Source organism: Telmatherina bonti (genome assembly GCF_933228915.1).
Source record: "Telmatherina bonti genome assembly, chromosome: 15".
Lineage (NCBI taxonomy): Eukaryota > Metazoa > Chordata > Actinopteri > Atheriniformes > Telmatherinidae > Telmatherina > Telmatherina bonti.
Genome location: NC_136613.1, coordinates 16,052,991 through 16,073,236, shown reverse-complemented (window position 1 = coordinate 16,073,236; position 20,246 = coordinate 16,052,991). Strand labels below are relative to the sequence as shown.

Below are 20,246 nucleotides of genomic sequence, written 5' to 3'. Positions count from 1 at the left end.
GTTGAGCCAACAGAAGACTCAGCTCACTTTTATCTTAAGGAAAAATGAATCCACCCTTCATGTGTTAATAAGACACCCCGCAGCTCTGTCACTGATAGAGTATCTGTACACATCAGCTTCCTTTTTTTGTTGTTGTTTTACAGCAAAGAGGGGCCTAAATTAGACTATTTCACAGGATGCACCATGTAAGGGCTTCTCAAGCTATGAAAACACACATGGAGGTTTTATATGCATTTAATTATACTTACTCCTATTACATGCTGAATTTTTAAATGATATCCTGCATATTTTTGTTTTTTTTAGTTTAGAAAGAAATATTCATTGCAAAAAACTCCACAAGAAGGAAAACACAAAATCAAACTGAGTATAATTTTTGCCAAATTAAGTTACTCCGAATTTAGGTTTAATGAATGACACAAAAAAAACTCAGGGGTCATAAAATAAAATACCAGTTGGAATACCAGTTTCCTTCATGCCAGGACAAAAATAATTGTACACTGAAGGAGTTTTGCCCATAGCAATCTTAATTTCAGGTGGAGGATGTACAGGATCTTTTGCAGTTTGTTTGCAGGAATTGTAAAAGCACTACAGACATTTTGATAATTTTACATTGTTAAAAACAGTCATTTGGAGGGATTAAAAGATCATGTTAGACTGTTTCTAGATTTTTTTTTCTCTTTTTCTCTTGCTTTAATTTTGAGTCTTCTTGAAGCAACATGTACCTGTATTAGATGACTTTGTATCATCGCATGATGAACATACAGGTACATCTCAGGAAATTAGAATATTATGAAAAAGTTCAATATTTTTTGTCACTCATTTCAAAATGAGTGACATTATATATTATATAATTTCATTACACATAGAGTGAAACATTTCAAACATTTATTTCTTGAAATTTTGATAATTGTGGTTCATAGATAATGAAAATTCAAAATGCAGTGTCTCAGAAAATTAGAATATTGTGAAAAACCTCAATCTTGGAAAGTCATGGTGTGACACCCTAATCAACTAACTCAAAACTTCTGCAAATGTATCCTGAGCCTTTAAATGGTCTCTCAGTCTGGGTCAGATGCCTACACAATCATGGGGAAGACTGCTGACTTGACAGATGTCCAAAAGACGATTATTGGTCCTCCACAAGGAGGAAAAGACACAAAAGGTCATTGCTAAAGAATCTGGTTGTATCCAAGCATATTAATCGAAAGTTGAGTGTAAGGAAAAAGTGTGCTAGGAAAAGATGCGCCAGCAAAAGGCATAACCACAGTCTTGAGAGGATTGTCAAGCAAAATCCAATCAAGAATTTGGGGAGCTTCACAAGTAGTGGAGTGAAGCTGGACTCAGAGCATCAGGAGCCACTACACACAGACGAATCCTAGACAGGAGCTACAAATGTTGCATTCCTCTTATCAAGCCACTCCTGAACCATCGATTCTATTCTATTCTATTCTATTCTATTCTACAGTCATGTAGCAGATGCTTTTATCCAAAGCGACTTACATATGACTGAGAACAACACAAGCACGAAATCAAACAGTAGAGGACATTGTAAGAAGGTGCTAGTGGACTGTCCAGTTGGACGCAGGTCCTTCCATAAAGTGCTACAGGCTTTTTTTGTTTGTTTGTTTACTCCCTTCCCACCCCATAATACCATCTATGTTATAATACAAAGAATTAATAATTTTTTAATTAATTTTTTTTTTTTTAAATAAAATAAATTTTCTGATACATTTGCTACTTGGGGTTTGTTCCTGGTAGACAGAGGAAGACCTGGTGGAATAACTGAATCAAACCAGCAACTGACAACCTCTACAAATTCAACATTTATGATGCAACAAAAGTGCACTTGTATTATACTTTTCCAACAAAAGCTGCATTGGAGTTTTGTTGGTGTGTGGTAACATCTGTGTAGAAACTTGTTCTCTACTCTGTTTCTTATTTTCAGTAATTTATTCAGCTATCTCCCTGCCTGCACTCAGCCCTCCTTACCAAGACTATTTTAAAACCCTAATGCATGACTAAAAATCACAGAACAGTTAATATGCACAGAAAATATAAGCTTTCTATGGAAGGAGTGAGGTCAGTCAATCCAGATCAGAGTCCAGACAAACATGGAGAAGCAGAATTCTGATGTTATGTTGCAAAGAAGTAGAACAAACTGCTAGTAGATTAAACTTTCACCAGAAGTGTACACTGAAATCCAGGTATTCTAACGCACCCCATATGCATGAAATCTAAACTTTATCTTCCAGTTTGCTGTTTGCTTTTAAAAACTGGGTCATACTATGTAAAATCTATGCAATTATTGGACAATTCTTTTTCTGTTTTTGTGTAATATTTATTATTTTGGTTTGCTTTATTTCTTTTATTTCTAATGTTTTTTTTTTTTTTTTTTTGTTTTTTGTTTTTTTTTGCATCTTGTTGTCATGCTTTTAATGTTTTATGTAAAACACTTTCACATGATATGTGCTATACATATGACCTTGCCTTTAGGCACATCAAAAAGTTTTTAAAAAAAATTTTTTTTAGATATTTCACAGATGTCTAAATTGTTTTCTATTTTTTGTGAGATGTTAAAATGCCATCATTAGACCAATCTATTGAATGCATATCACATTAACAACATTTCTATAATGTTCATATATTTTCGCTGTGCAAAAGTGGGATTTTTCTGTAGTGATACATATCTCAAAACATGTCTTTACAGAACCTTTTATGATTTTCATTATGCAGTAAACATAGTGAATAGATGCAGGGACAAAAGCCTTTTTTCTGAGCAAATCCTCAGCCTAACTGTGAAGCAGCTCAGAGATGTAATGATCTGGAGGTTTTCAACTGGACACTCAAATTCATTTGAACTGAACTAAACAAAAACTTGAAGATAAAAAGCAGATCTGATTAGCTGAAAATGATATTAGCTCATAGTTGCAGCCCTAATCTAGTCTGAGCATGTTGAGACAGATGCTGCACACACAAGACTTTGCTTCTTGTGACTTTCTTTCACATCTTAGAATTTATTTTTCCAGTCTGCAGTACAGTTAAGTTACTAGCCAGAATTAAAGCTGTACTATCATCAACTTATCGTAGGAAAAGCATAGATTGAACTTGTACTGTGCAGGATGGCTCAGTCAGGTATCCAGAAAGCATTATTGACAGGCAGCACAGACAATATCTAAATATGGAAACAAATTCAGAGGAAAATTATACAGTCCAGTTTAATGCCAATAATTATAGCAGTCGGCTATTTGTTACTAGCATAGAAGCTGAAACACAAGTGTAATTCTTGTGATTCAAAACTATTGCTTTTCACTGTGAGCAGGAGAAATACGTTTTGAAACATATAGTCTTGTTTAAACCTATATGATGCCGGAAAGAACATAGACACAGTATAGATTTTTTAAAATACATTTTTTGGTGTAATTAAATAAATACATGTTCTAAAATTTCCCTAAAATATATGAAAATAATATTGGTAATGATGAGTCCTTCACAGCTTACATATTCAAAAGCATTTTTTTTTATCTTGCTGCAAGGAGACATACAACTGTATGCTGACTGGAGAGCTGGATTTTGAATTTTGCAAAATTACCCTAAGAAAATTAAACTGAGACTGATAGATTTCAGTAAACAAAACAATGAAGCAAAAGGAAAAATGGTAACATTTGAAGGAAAAGATGTTCAGAAAAACTTAAACCAAACAAACAGAATGGAGCCAAATAGCAGCCCAAAAAATAAAGAAATGAATAAGTAAAGAAAGAAAGAAAGAAATAAAGAAAGAAAATAAAAATAAAAGACAAAGAAAAAACAAAACAAAGTGGCAGAAGACATTAAAAACAAACATTTTAGAGAACCCATTTCATAAACTATTCTGAATTTTGTACCTTGTCGGTCGCCATCATTTACAAAAACTACAATAATAGCAAGGGATCCTGCTTGTATTACATCTAAATAAAATCAATGAGCGTTTTGAGTTGCAATCATAACTTACCTGCGGCTACTGTTGTATCATCTTAGTGGAGAAAACTGTATGACTGAAAAACCTTCTGACACTCCTTTGCAGTAGATGGCGATATACATGTTTGGAGGTTCCCTGGTATCCACCAATCCCAAGAGATGCAGGCTGTGGGCATGAACCACTTTAATGTTTTGCTTTCGTCTTATTCGAGCTGTCCAATCAGACGCCGCTAAAGCGAGACACCGCCAAGATCAGATTGTGAGACGCGCTGCAGCAGCAAGGCTAGTAGAGAGTGCATAGAAAAGCTAGGCAACATTTTGCTAACTTGTGAAGTGCATCGGTAAGCTCCGTTTACTGACTTGTTTGTCGCTACCTGCTGCTGCCGATGAAAACTTGTAGATACATATTAGAACGGTTTTTATGTTTTAGATGACATGAAAACACATTTTTAGAATACACAGAGCTAACCATGTTAAACTTGCAGCTAATTCTGGCTGTGTTCTCGATGACAGCTGGGGGTTAGCATGTCTGCTAGCCAATAGGCTAACAAAGCATCGGAGTTTCTCAACCATAATCGCGAGTTAGCTCGTAGCTACAGTAACCAGTTGCTAACTAGCAAAGTAGTAGACTTCGATTTAGTTTATGTTTTGATGTTATGATTTTGGGTGGTAAGTTGCTAACGCGTAAAATGAAGCATACAGTAGGGTGCGTTTAACGGTCCACGGTTCATATGGTCAAATTAACTCAGTCATCTGTGACATTCAGCGGTACGTTTTTCATGGGATTGTACTGAAACGTCTTAAAAACAAACGGTTTAACAAGAAATATTTGCTTTCATTTGACATTTTCTTTATTAATTCCGTGGCTTATTTTATTTATATATTGAAATAATACGTATCTAATAGACAGTGTATTTTAATAAAACTAAACCAGTTGTTTCACTTGTAATTTCCGGACAAGAGCAGTATTATTGATTAGTTATCTATGTTTTTGTCAGGGGAGGTGACTCTGAGATCTAAATTTTCACATTTGAATGAAATGTGTGCATGTCATATATATATATATATATATATATATATATATATATATATATATATATATATATATATATATATATATATATATAAGATGGGTAAAGTATTTTTGGTATTTAGACAACTGCATTACAGCAGTTTGTAAAAAGCATAGCTTCTTTGGTTGATAGCTTTATATATTTACCTAGTTATATCACATTTATAACTAGTTCGAGTACCGAGACTGAGGTGACTGAATTAATACCTTAAACCCAAATCATGTTTTTATACGATACTTTAATTAATTATTGATTCACATAGTCAGCTGGAAAAAATATATATCAAAAGTGTAGTTTAGTTTTACATTGTAGGATTACAAAATTGTGATTATTCTGGATCTTCATTTCTTATTAGTTAATTTCGTTTTGGTTAAAGCTATCGGACTTCATCCAGACATCAACTTCCACACTCGACCAACAGGCAATTCTGGCACCACTGATTACATTGCGCCAAAAAGAGGGGAAAAATATGGAAAATAAAAAGAAGCTTAATGAAAAACCAACTCTTGAGTAAAACACACATCCAAAAAAATACTAGTAAACTTAAATGTACTTATAAAATAGTTTAAAAGTGCCTCAACATTGATTAGTTTGTTTCCTGTTTAGTGAAGATTTAGACCTCCTCTTCCTCCATACTCAATTGCCAACAACAGCCGTCGAAGAGACAAGAGAGTGCACTCGTAAGTGCACATATTTCACATAATAACTCCACTTATAGAGAAAACGCGCACCTCCTTTAAAAAACCTTATATCACCCCCAACATGGACTGAGACCTGCACCACGGAGTCCACAATCGTTAAATTTAGCGTGAATCGTCTCAAAACGTGCATAAGCTAACTACCAAGCTAACGCCAGAGAACTGGATCCAACGCTAGCTGCTAGCACTATCAGTTAGCTAGCCGCAGTCAACAAAAGATTGATCATTGCTATCAACAAATGGTGTAAATACTATTACTGTTGAATGCAGCCGTACTATCTCTAACCGCATTGTGCTGTCAGTGTAGCACCTTCAGCAGTTTAATGTTCTTCTTCTAAAGTTAGCATGCCTGCGTGACCTGTAGCAGAAGTTGGACGAACCCTCTCCTCCGGACGTGCTCGGTACCTGAAGTAGGCCTTGTGCACGCTTAGCGTTGTAAAAGTTGTGAGCATCAATGGATGTTTTAATACTAATTTCTGTATGCGTGGTCCACTCAGACATACGTCGTAAGCGTTCTTATAGTTGAGCTTTGGACCCAATATGAATGTTTTTTTTTTGTGTGTTTAATTATGTGAGAGAAAAGTGGAGCTAACGTTAGTGATGGAGTTAGCATAGTGCTCTTAGTAAGCTGTCCAAATGGGCCTTAAATTTCACTCATAAAAAGGATAAAAGCAAATCAGAGCTTTGTATGATTATGAGAAGATATTCTGTTTGGATGCTAGGTGGATTTTTACTGTCATATCTCACTGTTTGTCTTTTTGTCTGCAGGGGTGTGAATATTGGCTGACACAGGAAAATCTTTTACTTTGCTGTTAATTTTCTTTCGGTCCTTTGGGATCATGGCTAAAGATGTAAGTAACCATGTATAATATAAATGGAAATAATGACTGGCATATTTCCATTAAAATGCAAGCTTATAAATGTAACTTAAAATTGTGCTTCTCATAAGATAATGTAACTTGAGGATATTTTAGATACTTTAAGTATTGTGAAAGCTCCTTTTGCATTGATTTTGTACAGTTTGACCAAACATTGCAACACTGTGGTATTTACTGTCACAAACATTCACATATTTGATTTAAGCATTTGAAAAAACTGTTGACCAGACATTGTCAAATGAGATTTTAGTGTTTTACATGCAAAAATACTTACTTGTATGTCTGTTGTAACTGTGATCAACTTTTTTGCATCCCCCATCCAGTTATTGCTTGGTTGCAACTTCTAGTTAATGGCTAAGGTCAAGCATTTACAATGAAATTATGTTTCATTTGATTAATCCTCTGACCTGCTTAAACCCTCCTTTGTGGCCCCATTTGTCATTTTCTCATGATTTGCTTTGCCATATTTGCATGTTTGAAATGATTTGATTTTCACTTTGTATTTATGTTTCATTCTTTACAGGCTGGTCTGATTGAAACAAATGGAGAGCTAAAAGTTTTCATCGATCAGAATCTGAGCCCTAGTAAAGGTATAACTTACAATTTGTTGCTTTTTCTTAGAAGACATTGTACAGATATAGAGCACTGTGTGTTCCAAACATGTACGGCCTAGATTGTTCAATCCCACAAAGGCAATTTCTCTTCAGGAGTAGGCCTGTTTGCTTGAAAGTATACGATAGGGGGCAATGGCGTTCCAGTCAAGAACTCTCCTCATTACTGATCTCCTAATATCTTTTATTAGGTGTCCTGTCCTTGGTTACTGTCCAGCCTACAGCTGCACCGTTGGCCAAACAACTACTACCCAAAACCCTTGGGCCATCTAATGTAAATGTTGCAGCACACCTGCAACATGTGCCTCACATGGTGAGTTTATAGGCTTATGGTATCAAATGTGCATGCTCAATCAAATGGTGTGACATTAGTCTCTTACACCTAAACTACACAAAGAATGTGTTTTTCTTAACTATTATTTGCCTGCATGCATTTGTGTATAGTTTTCTCTGCTCCTTCTTACTGTTGCATAAGCCCCTCCATTATCATTGTGAGGTGACCGGGCAGTGGGTTGGTGGAGGCAGTTGATCCTAAGCTTATCAACTCTACAGTCAGCAGGATTACACCCATCATCTCATTATGTACAAGCAATGTATACACAACGGAAATCAGCTTACATATCACCTTAGTTAAGGAATAGATCACCTATCCAGGATGCTTATTATTAATTATTATTATTAATTATTGATTATTTATTATTTATTATTATTATTAGGGATGCAATTATTAAGCAGATGTTTCATTTCATTTTGGCTTGTAAAAATATCTAAAACACTTGAAATTCACAAAATATGGATTGTAAGCTAATTGATGTTATTGTAGTCAAGCTATTCTCTTCTGGGTCTGTAAGTGAGTTATGAATAAAATGGCTAATGGAATTCAAAACACCTAGTGAAAAACTAACGCAGTAAACTATGCTTCAGCATCACATTAGGAGGGAGTCTACAGCCTCGCCTTGTACTGTATGCTGCAGGTAAAAGGTTGCTTCTCTGTACCTTCAGAAAGGTACCTATTAGAGTTGCATAATATATGAGCATCGTCATGGCAATTTATTTCTGTTTCATAGTCACATTGCAGGTCTTGCCATGTAAGATGCAAATAAACTTGATGTTCTCATCAGTTGCAAGGATACCTGACATACTGGTTTCTTTATTGCCAGGTACAATAAACAAACCTTTGTGGTAAAACACAATTCACATCTGCTTATTATAGAGTGAAGTATGTACTCAGAATACTACAAAAGAGGAACGATAAAATAACAAGAATTACTTAAGTATAGACAAAAAAAAAACATACTTGTAACATTCACAAAAAAAGGTAAAGTCAGTGCAGGTTAATTGTTAACAAAGTGGTAGGAGTGCAGCGTAACTTCAAGTGCTGTTCACGTCATCTTTATGAAATTCCTTCCTATACTTATGCACATTACAGTATTTATGAAAGGGATAGAAAAATCACAATGCCAGTATTTTTCCAATATTGCACAGCCCTAATACTCACCGAGATGTGTCAGCAGCACACACCTTAACATCTCTGATTGGTTTACTTGCTATGAAGGTTACATGGCATACTGTATTACTTGAAAATAACACACTTTTGCATTAAATATGTAAAATGGAACAGGTAGCAATTGAATCAAATGCATCCATAACATAACTGACACAGTAACTATTAGGTTGCTGCAGCTCCTTTCAGTTAAAACCTCATACACTTGATCTTCTCTTAACATCTTCCTTCTTCTCTGTGTTGTAATTTCAGTTAACTTTACTGTTTTAATCCAAACTAGAGTAGCATCCAGTAATTTGTTTGGTCATGACTGAATTAAGTAGTGTGAGAAATCCTCCTGCACACTGAGGTTTGAGAATGTAAACTGTATACAAGTACGATTTTAAAAAGACACAATTATAGGTAACTTTTGTTATTGTTGATCTGATTTGATAGCCAAAAGGTTTATATGTAGCTATTAGCAACATTCGTACTAAAACAACTCAGCCGAAATGCACTTTTTAAAGTCGATGTATTTAGATTCTATCCAGTGTTGCAGAAACATCATGCAGTTTTACTATTCTACTTTATAAGGTAATAAGCTTATTGCATATATTAAGATTTTTCTTTACAATTATTTATAGCTGAGCTGTTATGTTGACTTGCTAATAAGCCTGTATATTTTTCCCCACATTAATATTTTCTTCCTCGGCCCTTCTCTTCATAGGTGATTGGAACACCTCAGAGGCCGACAGTTTCAAATACTATTTTGGTAAACAGTCCACACACACCCAGCTCCCAGTTCCTCACTCAGAGTCAACCAGCCGATGCCTCTCCTTGGTCATCAGGGTAAGTCCTTTTGAAGGTCATTAAGTTCATAAACTGTGTTGAGATCATTTTAAAGGAAGAAATTTTATATATTAAATAAAGATGCATTATATTAGGCTGAACAAGTATGTCCATTTTAATATAATTATTTTTAAAGTGGAATAAATTTAGTTTGTGTGACACTATATTGATGCGAGAAGTGTTCTGTCCACAGAAAACGTGGTAAAAAGGGGGAAAAAAATGGGAAAGGTTTGAGGCATTTCTCCATGAAAGTATGTGAAAAGGTGCAGAAGAAAGGAATAACCACCTACAACGAAGTGGCAGATGAGCTGGTGGCAGAATTCAGCTCTGCAGACAACCACATGTCACCTAATGATGCAGTGAGTTCTGCAGCTATGACATCTATGACCAAAATGTCTAAACTTTTATTTTCCAGTTAACGTGCTTCTGTTAACATTGTCTCTTTTTGCCATTATAGCATGTGTATGACCAGAAGAACATCCGGCGGCGTGTTTATGACGCCCTTAACGTGCTTATGGCCATGAACATTATCTCAAAAGAAAAAAAGGAAATCAAGTGGATCGGTTTGCCCACCAACTCTGCGCAGGAGTGCCAAAATCTAGAGGTAGAGACATGGTGCTGATAGGCGCCATGTTAGTTTATGACAGATATATTTATTGTATTTCTTTTCTTTTATGTTCAGGTTGAGAGACAAAGGCGACTGGAGAGGATTAAGCAGAAACAATCACAGCTTCAGGAACTCATACTGCAGGTGGGAGTGAACGCTGTGCTAGTACATGCATGTATGTAGGCAGTCTTTGCAGCTATTATGTCAGTATATGTGAAGGCTGGTGAGTTTATTTGATGACTTTATGTGTATATAATAAAAGCAAAGCTTACACAGTTAATCTTTGTTTTTGTGCTGCGATGGTTAAAAGTACAGATTAGTTTCTGGTGACACCCTGGCCAAGCTTGAACAATGTATTGTCTGTGTGGCTGCTGCAGTTTTCATCTCCTTTTGATTTTTGCTTACAGCAAATAGCTTTTAAGAACCTTGTTCAGCGAAACAGACAGACAGAGCAGCAGGCAAACAGACCTCCACCTCCAAACTCCATCATCCACCTTCCTTTCATTATTGTCAACACCAGCAAGAAGACAGTCATCGACTGCAGCATCTCCAATGACAAGTATGTAATCAACAGCTCTGTAACGAGAAAAATTGTTTGTGTTTGTTAGAATAAACGGCGATGCATTACAGTTGATGGAAAGAGTTTGAGATTTTCAGCTGCTTTATGAAAGTTATGACAGTAGAGGGATTGGTACATTATAAATGCAAATAAGTCCCACAATTTTATTTTTGTTTCTCATATTCGGAACAATCCTTGTTTCGTCTCTTTGGCAAACATGACTTCATGTTTTTTTTGCTGATTAGATTTTAACTTTGAGCAACAGTATGCAAATCAGTAAAAGCTAAGGAGCAAGAAGAAATGAACTGAAATTTCATCCTGCACCGAGTCAGATGCTGCAGTGTTGGTGAAGTGTCTGGGTGCACTTTAGGTTCTCTGATTACAGAAGAGAAAAAATTCTACATGCTGTTTTTTAACAGTTAAAATTAGCACGCATGTGGGACATGGCAGTATGCCTGGGATAAAATCATTCGCCATCAACTAGGGGTGAAAGAAGTTGAACAAGTCAAGTATCCAGCTGCTGTCTAATGCACGTTTTACCACATTGACTTAGATCCCAGAAAATCTTTAACAAGCTGAAGAAAGAAACAAGACATAGATACACATCTGCTATTTTACATTTGTTTGTAGTCCATTTCTCAAGTATGCAAACCTTACTTCAGACACGACAATGAAAATGTAAAGACAAAACTTAAACCTACCAGTTTTGGTTATTGAGTAGTACTCCTATTGTGATAAGGTGAAATAACCATTTTACTTTAAAACTTGAGTTTTGTTTACTGAAATGGGATTTTTAAGCTTAATTTTCTCTTTGTCTAACATTAAAATCTTTATGAATCCTTTTTGTTTTTGTTCTGAATCGATTTATAATCTAATCATGACATCTGACATGAGTGAAGTCTGAGTCTGCCTTCTCCAGATGGTAAAGAAACGAGTGGGAAGCTGTGTAGTTGGATGTCAGTGGACCTGAGCACAAGTAGTTTGCACGCATGTTAGGTTGCCTTTATGTTCTCTGAATTAGGCATTGGGTTGAGTATCACAAAATGGAGGGGTAATTTCATCATTACAATATGTGAATTTTAGTCAGTGACTACTTTGAAACAAATTCAACTGGTGAACATACCAGCTGGGATGAATTGGAGCCAAAAACTGTAGAAGAGTATATCTAAACTGATAACCAACAGCTTCACTTCAGCTATTATGGCAAATACGTTTTTTTTTTTTCTTTTCGTTTGCACTTTACCCAGAAACTTTTGTCTGATATATTTAAACCTTTCGTCTCTTCTGTTCTTTTTATTATTTGCAGGTTTGAGTATTTGTTCAATTTTGACAGCATGTTTGAGATCCATGACGACATCGAGGTGCTTAAGCGCATGGGCATGGCCTGTGGTTTGGAGGTGGGAAAATGCTCCCCAGAGGATCTGAAGGTTGCACGGAGTCTGGTGCCTAAAGCTCTGGAGCCTTACGTTATAGGTGAATTGAGTTTTTGTGACTAGTTGTGGCCAGAGGCATATTTTTGCCTTGTGGGTCCTATCCATCCTTCTCTTTTTTTGTGACCTCATGAGCAGATCTTAAATTTGGAAGTGGAAGTTTACAGCAGCCTTCACTTTATGTTAAGAGAGCAACTTATGACTAAAACTCATTGACTCATTAATCTCATTTTGACTGGTGATTTACTGGAAGTGTAGAACTGGTGCACAACTCAAGGTCCCAGCTGTAGAAATCAGGGTTGAAAACTAACAGACAGGGTTGGCAGTGAGACACCAACAAGTGATGCTGTTGGGACTGAGTCAAGAAGTAAAACTCCCACTTTCACCAAGGGGTTTCAGACCCATTGGAGGGTCCGAGTCTGTTTTAGGAAGTAGGGGAAATGGGGTCGAGTTAAATCAGTGTACTAGCTATATGTTATGATAAACTTGAACAAATCTCACTAGCATGAAACATCCACAATTCACCTTGTCGAAAAAGCCTTCCCTCCACCTCTAGTATTTAGCCAATTCAGCAGTTTTTATCTTCTTCCTGTTTTTTTTTCTTTTGGATTATTGGCCACTAAGTTATTTATTGCAGGAATGCAAAGTGCAGCTTGTATCACCGCCTGATGACACTGAAGTTGGGTTTTTTGTTGTTTTTTTTCTCTCTCTTTTTTTCATGCTCCCAACTAGTTAAGCTTACATATGATAGTGTAAGCTGCAGTGGTCAAAAGTTTTTAGGTTGTGAAAATGAAAAATAAAACTTGCTTGTTTTAAGGGTTAAAAATGTTAAACGGACTAAAGGAACCTTTTTTAACTCCTTGAAAAGTCTGTAGGGATTAGAGTTGCAGGGTTATTAGGTTTAGATCTTGTTTCCAGTCAGTTTACACTTGGTGGTGTGACTACTGAGGAGAGGGATGAGTTTCAGAGACATTGTTGGTACAGTTAACATTGCATTTCTTTTTATTTCAGAGATGGCAAAAGGCCCCATCAGTAATGTGTACATCACTGGAGGATCTTCTGCCAATGGTGCCCGCTACCCCGCCAGCAGGTTAGAGGTCTTTGCTGCAGTAGAACGCATCAGAAAGCAGATCTCCTCATGCTCATTGGTCAGTTTGGATTTTTATCTTCCTCTAACTTCATGTCTAACTTTGATCCGGCTTTCTTGCTTTGCAGTGATGGTTGCACTGATGGCACCATGGCGTCCAGCTCAAATGACTCTCACTATAGTGGGTCTCGCGTGGAGACTCCAGTGTCTTACATGGGGGATGATGATGATGAGGATGAGTATGACGAGAATGAAGATGAAGACTAACCTTACCTACGCCTCACCACTCCAACAAGCACAGTCTCTGAAACCACGGTCACCGTGGGAATTTGGTCCCTGTTCCTGTGTGCTTCTTGAACCTTTTCCCCAGTTTCCTGCCTGTATCTCTGTCTGGCTCTCTCAGGGGTGTAGATGAATATTGAAAGAGCAGAGGTGCCCCCCCCCCCCCCCCCCCCCCCCTTTTTTTTTTTTTTTTTTCTTTTCCTTCTTCTCTCTGAACAAACACCCCTCTTGTTCTGCTTCTGAATCACGTGCACCTGCACCACAACTCTGGGGGGAGGTGTCATCCAAGGGAACTAGTCTGTGACCCTGGCACCTGAAATCTTTGTATGTTGAATCCACTTTTCAATAAGCCATCCCACTATATGGAAACTGTTAACCATACTGCTGTTGGAGAATGTAACATGCACCTGTTTGAAGTTATTCTTATTATTTTTGAATTACCTTTTGGCAGACAGACATTATGATCAATGTTCCAAATGCGTCTGCTTTCATCTGCTGTGTTAGCTGAACACCATGGATTCTGGATGGCCAGATACAGTTTCCATGGCATCCCAGGATGGGATTCCATCAGATGTGTTGATACTTTTTTGGTTTGTGTTCTGGGCAATGATTTAATATAGTTTTGTATCCCCATTGTTTTGGGTTGGCTTCCTTCTGTTCTGTAGGCAGCTGCTTTTTGATCTTGTTTGCTAGTTATGTTTTGTTTTTGTTTTTTTGTTTTTTTTTTTTGTATTCTGGAGTTGAGGAATTCTCCATCATCACCACCCTGTTAACGCCTTGGTAGTGTTTACAAATAATGGCAGCAGAAAGGTAAAGATTTTCATAACCCAGGCTCCTGATAGGTAAATAAGCTTTGTTTGTTAATTACGTATATAAATCCTATGACGATTGTAGCTTATAGTATCCTTTTAGAGGCCAGTGGTAAAGATAGACCTTCAAAAATTATTGATGTAACACAATGTGTGGTTGTTTAGGTCTTTGTGTACTATTTTCAAAGATCTCCCTTTTAAAACTGAGCAACACATGTACTGACTTCCAAATACCTTTTCTGTAATCTTAATATAAGTTTGCAAATTAAAATATAGATTCTTTTAATAAGTTTGTTTTTACAGTTCATCTCAGTCTGTTACTGAAAAGTGATATTTGAGGAGTTGTGGGCTTAAAATAAGACCTTTTAAAGGTGCTTGAAATGAAGATATTTTAAACTCTGAATACTACTGGGTAGACCTCGGTATTGATGGGTGGAAGGACTTAGTTTAGGCCAAATTTCTTATATACTGTAAATATATACACACACATACACTGTTTATTGATGTTTTAGCACATGCTTGCACTGCGGGTTTGTGCAGGTTGCAGCTTGGAAAATCTGCAACTATTTAGATGAAAGGGAATCTCATTCAACATATCAGTTTTTTCTGCAGGTTTGGTTGCATAGAAGACAGTAGGTCCATTTCTTTTTTCCAATATGGCCTGAAGGAGTTGAGCATTTTAACTTGATCAAATATTCTGCATATATTGTGAATTTAGTCAATGCTTTTTCTTCTAACAAAGGGACAAAGATTTGCTGCAGAAATGAATCACTTTTAGTTTGCTACATCGTTATAGACTAGTCATAACCTGGTGAAGCTAACATCTCCAAGCACCATAGACGAGGTGTTACTGGTTCCCTTTATTGTGACTAAAAAGAACAATTTAATGGGGTCCAAACATTTTAGGCTGCACTTTACAAAAAATGTTTGTGGTAAAGTTACTTCACCAGCACAAATTTGTCCATTTGGCCTCTTTCAAAGAGTTCTTTCCAGGACCAAATTCCAAGCAGTCTTTTCTTAAACGATTTGCAAACAAAATAGGTCTGTTACATAAGGTTAAAAAAAAAAAAAAAGAAAATATGAGAAGTTGGTCATCCATGTTGAAAGCCAAAGTGAGCAATAGTTCAATAAAGTAAAATGGATCAAGATTTCTCTTGATAAAGGTTGAGGCTGAAAAACAATGTCGAATGGCAATCATGGAGGTTGTGTCCTCAAGCCAGAAGAGGACAGGGGTCATTGAGTTTAATACGTGGAAAAGTGCGTGCAGGGCATGGTGACATGCACTAAAACCACATCTTGTGCTAAATGTTAGTCTGAAAACTGAAACACCCTTTTCCCCATCCCATTCATTTTTAGTTGGGCTATTGTCTCGTTAAGATAAAGCTGAACAACATTTAGCATGTACTAGATTAGAAAGTCCAGGTGCTGAAATGTTATTCCTGATGTCCAGACCGACCCCCTTTTAGGAATGTTTTGAACTGCAAATAACAAAGCAACAAATGCGCAGGTCGAATGTAATCTCAAGCAAGCATCTGAATGCATTTTACTTTGAAACTACAGTGATTGAGCTCTTTATTTGCCAAAAAGAAGTTACGCAACATAGTAAAAGTAATCCTGTAATATCACTTTTTTAAACATTTTGCTACATGTATGTATGTACATGTGTGCATGTATGTATGAATTTGATTATAAAATCAAATGTAGGGTATCAATTCATATTGAAATAACCGTTTACCATTTGATTATGACAGTTTAAGAAAACAACTATCCTATTTAAATGCAAACCTCTCAGTTAATCTCACATTTTTGTGAAGTCTTGCGGCATCATCAAATCAAATCAAGTCCAGTTTTATCTGTAGATTCATAACTGAATGAATATTGACTCTCTTGCATACGCTGTTTGAGTTTTATTCCAGCATGTGCTTACACACTTTGTCTGGGGCATTGGGGTGTTAATGGATTACTGAAAGGTGTTGACTCAGGGGTGTGTGTGTTCATGCGTGTTGGTGTGTGTGAATGAGGGTGGTACCAGTCCTCAAAGTGTGCTTGCAAGCCAGTTCAGACACCAGTCTTGAGCTGCCATTTCTCCTTCATGTTCCCTCTGTGATCTGTCTCCTGTTTTCTCACTCCTGCTTCTTCATTTTTTCTTCCTCTGTCCTGCACAAAAACCGGCGTTCTGTCTTTGCAATGTCTCCTCTTTGCGTTGCTTAACAGTAACACACCTTCAACATGGATATTGGAGGACTTACCACTGTGGTAGCAAATTCTGCGTACATCAATGCCCGTGGAAGCATTGATGGCTCTAACCCAGCAGCAGCTCGGGATAAGAAGTACCACTCTCGCCTCAAACTGCCCCACATCACTATCTGTGAGGGCTTGAGGGAAACCCTAGATTTGGCGTTTGACTCTGTCTGTGTAGAACAGCCAATCGGCAAACGCCTCTTTAGGGAATTTTTGGATGCAAATAATGAGTATCATGGGGCCTGTCGTTTGTGGAAAGACATCGAGGAATACGACCTGGCAGAAGACTCTGACAGGGCAAAGAAAGCTTCAAAGATTGTGCAGCGGTACATGGATTCATCTGCCAAACACTACTGTCCATACCTGCCTGAGGATGTCATCGCAAAGGTGAAGGAAAACATGGAGGCTGCCGGGGATGACTTGTTTGTTGGTGCATTGGCCAAAACACTGGAATTTCTGCGAGAGGCCCCCTACACTTTCTTCCTGGAGAGCATGTACCTGAAGAGGTTCCTGCAGTGGAAATGGCTTGAATTGCAGCCTATGGATGCCGACTGGTTCCTGGACTTTCGTGTGCTGGGGAAAGGTGGTTTTGGGGAAGTTTCTGCCTGTCAGATGAGAGCCACTGGAAAACTCTATGCCTGTAAGAAACTCAACAAGAAGCGGCTGAAGAAGAGGAAAGGATATGAGGTGAATGGCTTTATTGTTCAGATTCTTTTTCTTTTTTTTTTTAAGTCACCAGCATAATGGCTGTGGAAGTTTTTAGTCAATTGGCAATGCTACAAGGTGGAAATACTTTGCATCTAATGCCTTTGAAATCAGTTAAATTATGCTAAATTGGCCCCTGGTTCAGACTAATTTGCACAACTCAAACTTTTCAATGACCAGAATCATTTATTTGCAAAAAGGGGTGCATGCTGTCTGGTATAGTTTGTGTCCTTTCTCTTTTGGCTAGGCAGTAATAGATGTATGCAAGAACCATATTTCCCATTATGAAATTGGCTTTGGAAAACTGGGAGCTGTCCTAAGTAGATTGCCCTGCTTAAGACAACTTCAGCGCATTCAATGTACCACAACATGAAGGTATTAGTGGATTTCTTTCTTTTCAAGAGATTTCAGGTAATTGTATGCATTCTTTAAAGGACTTTTCAGTACAGTGATTTGTGTAACAAAATAATTTTATCAGCTTTATGTAATAGAGAAGGTGATGCACGCTGACCAGGCTGCAGTGGCGCTAATCATCTTTGTCCCTGCCTCTGTCTCGTTTAGCTTTAGCCTGCAGAATTAAACACTGAGACAGGGATAGAGTGATTACTGTGAGCTTTACTGAAAAGCTCTTCTGAAGGGAACTCCTTGGCGCAGTTATATCTTGCCCTTGACTTGTCTGGGGTCATTCTTAAAAAATGCATGTTCAACCCTTCTCCAAATGCCATTTCCATGACCTTTACCCGACCACATGGAAGAGAGTCCCTCACAGTTCCCTCTTAAAATGTCACCAGTGTTAATCTTCACATCTGTCTGTCTTGATCTTCTCCTGCAGGGGGCAATGGTGGAGAAGCGTATTCTCGAGAAGGTCCACAGTCGCTTCATTGTGTCGTTGGCATATGCCTTCCAGACAAAAGAAGAGCTTTGTCTGGTCATGACCATCATGAATGGAGGAGACCTCAAGTAAATTCACATACTGACACAACAACCACACATCTCCGATCCCTGTCTTGCATTTAGTTATTGCTGTGTTAGTTATCGCTTCAGTTTTCTAAAAGGAGCATCTCTCTAATGAAATGAAGGTGTAGGTTCAGTCTCAGGCTGTAAAACTACCTGGGAATAAATTTACTGTGAAGTGTGTTATTTGCAACAATTTGCTTGTTTGAAGCAGCTGAACTGCTACATACATAATCCTTCTAAACACACTAGGTGTTAATTTTGGAGCAAAAAATATTTAATGGTGAGTTTGTAAATATCAAGCTGTTTCGAAATTTAAAAAAAAAAAAAAAAAAAAAAAGAATTTGATAAGATTCTAGTTTCCATAAATCATGTAAAATATTGACTTGTACATTATGAATGCATGCAGAATAATACATCTCCATGTGATGGAGCCAAAGCTCACCCATTTCATTCCTTAAAGGTATCATGTCTACCTTGTGGATGAGAACAACCCTGGCTTTGATGAGCCCAGAGCCTGTTTTTACACAGCTCAGATCATTCAGGGTTTGGAGCATCTCCACCAGAAAAGAATCATCTACCGTGATCTCAAACCAGAAAATGTGCTGCTTGATAATGACGGTAATCATTTTTTTTGTTCTTTAGCTGAAGCAAAATAATTGAGCTGTTGTCTGTACAGAATTAATGTTTGTGTCTTGTTTAAAAAAAACAGGCAATGTGCGTATATCTGATTTGGGTCTTGCTGTGGAGCTTAAAGAAGGCAAAACAAGGACCAAAGGCTACGCTGGGACACCAGGTGGGTGTCACATTTATTATGACAGTGGGAGGAAATTCCACACTTCTGATTGGTCAGATTTTTGGTAACTGGTTGGGTTTGAATGTTTGCAGGGTACATGGCTCCAGAGATGCTCAAAGGAGATAAATATGACACCTCGGTGGACTATTTCACCTTGGGGGTGACTTTGTATGAGTTCTTAGCCGCTAAGAATCCATTCAGAAACAGAGGGGAGAAGGTTAGTATCTTCGCTGCATGGGTTGCAGAAAGGGTTGCTTTAACAAGGTAAATGACAGGTTGTTTGTGTCCGTTCAGGTTGAACGGGATGAGTTGAAGGAGCGCATGCTGACTCGTGAGGTGACCTACCCGGACAATTTCAGCGAGCACGCAAAGACGCTATGTGATGGGCTGCTTGCCAAAGACGTGGACAAGAGGATGGGATTCAGGAATGAATGCTGTGATGAAATCAGGGCACACCCATTTTTCAAAGACATCAACTGGAGAAAACTGAACGCTGGTACTGCTGGTTCTTCTCTCGTTTTGATTGTTCAAGGACAAGCGAAATACTTATTTTCCTGTTGATGTGACTTTCATCTCACTTTTTTCACGTCCTCAGGTATTCTGCCTCCTCCTTTTGTCCCTGACCCTAAAGTGGTGTATGCTAAAAGTCTGGATGATGTCGGGGCTTTCTCCTCGGTGAAGGGGGTAAACCTGGAGGACCCAGACAAGTCCTTTTTTGATGAGTTTGCCTCAGGGAACATCCCCATCCCGTGGCAAGAGGAGATGATCGACATGGGAATTTACGGAGAGCTCAACATTTGGGGCCCAGATGGCACCGTTCCCAATGATCTCCGCAGGGAGTCCATCCTAGAGCAACCAAAGTCTTCAACGTGCTGCGTATCGTAAAAGCACAGATGAACACACAAAGCGTACAGTGTACAGACTTTGATTTCTTTAAGCATGTGGTATGAAGACTCGAAACGTCAGGACAGACGGCGTCCTCTGAACTTCCTGACCGCAGGTTCAGACATTTTGAGACTTGAACAGAGTAAACAACAAGAGCAGAGTGGAGGGGGCTTTTCAACTTGGAGCGGACTCCTGCATAGATTTAGGTGTTCAACAAAAAAAATCTCATGTGTCCTCTTTGGTCTTATTTTTTTTTCCCTTTGATTGTCTTCACTGTCACTCTGCCATTTATTTGTGTGCATCAGCTGAGTTACTGTCATGCTTTTAGATCTAAAATGTATTTTT

At 37.8% G+C, this 20,246-nt stretch overlaps 2 protein-coding genes across 3 annotated transcripts; both read left to right on the top strand.

The window, feature by feature from the left end:
• The first annotated feature begins 4,187 nt into the window (after positions 1 to 4,187).
• Positions 4,188 to 13,599, top strand: LOC306766720 (transcription factor Dp-1-like). 2 transcript variants are annotated; one of them, XM_079254541.1, is made up of 12 exons: positions 4,188 to 4,295; positions 6,494 to 6,576; positions 7,127 to 7,193; positions 7,406 to 7,527; positions 9,425 to 9,546; positions 9,740 to 9,905; positions 10,004 to 10,150; positions 10,229 to 10,297; positions 10,561 to 10,712; positions 12,019 to 12,185; positions 13,154 to 13,232; positions 13,358 to 13,599. In XM_079254541.1, the coding sequence occupies exons 2-12, from the start codon at positions 6,565 to 6,567 to the stop codon at positions 13,494 to 13,496; spliced, it is 1,242 nt and encodes a 413-aa protein (XP_079110667.1). In that variant the 5' UTR covers positions 4,188 to 4,295; positions 6,494 to 6,564; the 3' UTR covers positions 13,497 to 13,599. The 2 variants fall into 2 exon arrangements, with proteins under 2 accessions (XP_079110667.1, XP_079110666.1); XM_079254540.1 differs by lacking the exon at positions 4,188 to 4,295 and adding an exon at positions 5,666 to 5,707.
• Positions 13,600 to 16,543: 2,944 nt separating this feature from the next.
• LOC306766170 (rhodopsin kinase GRK1-like) lies at positions 16,544 to 19,901 on the top strand (the record flags this gene model as incomplete). Its single annotated transcript, XM_079253800.1, has 7 exons — positions 16,544 to 17,248; positions 18,099 to 18,226; positions 18,684 to 18,841; positions 18,933 to 19,016; positions 19,109 to 19,233; positions 19,311 to 19,512; positions 19,612 to 19,901. The coding sequence occupies exons 1-7, from the start codon at positions 16,550 to 16,552 to the stop codon at positions 19,899 to 19,901; spliced, it is 1,686 nt and encodes a 561-aa protein (XP_079109926.1). The 5' UTR covers positions 16,544 to 16,549.
• Between the last annotated feature and the right edge of the window lie 345 nt (positions 19,902 to 20,246).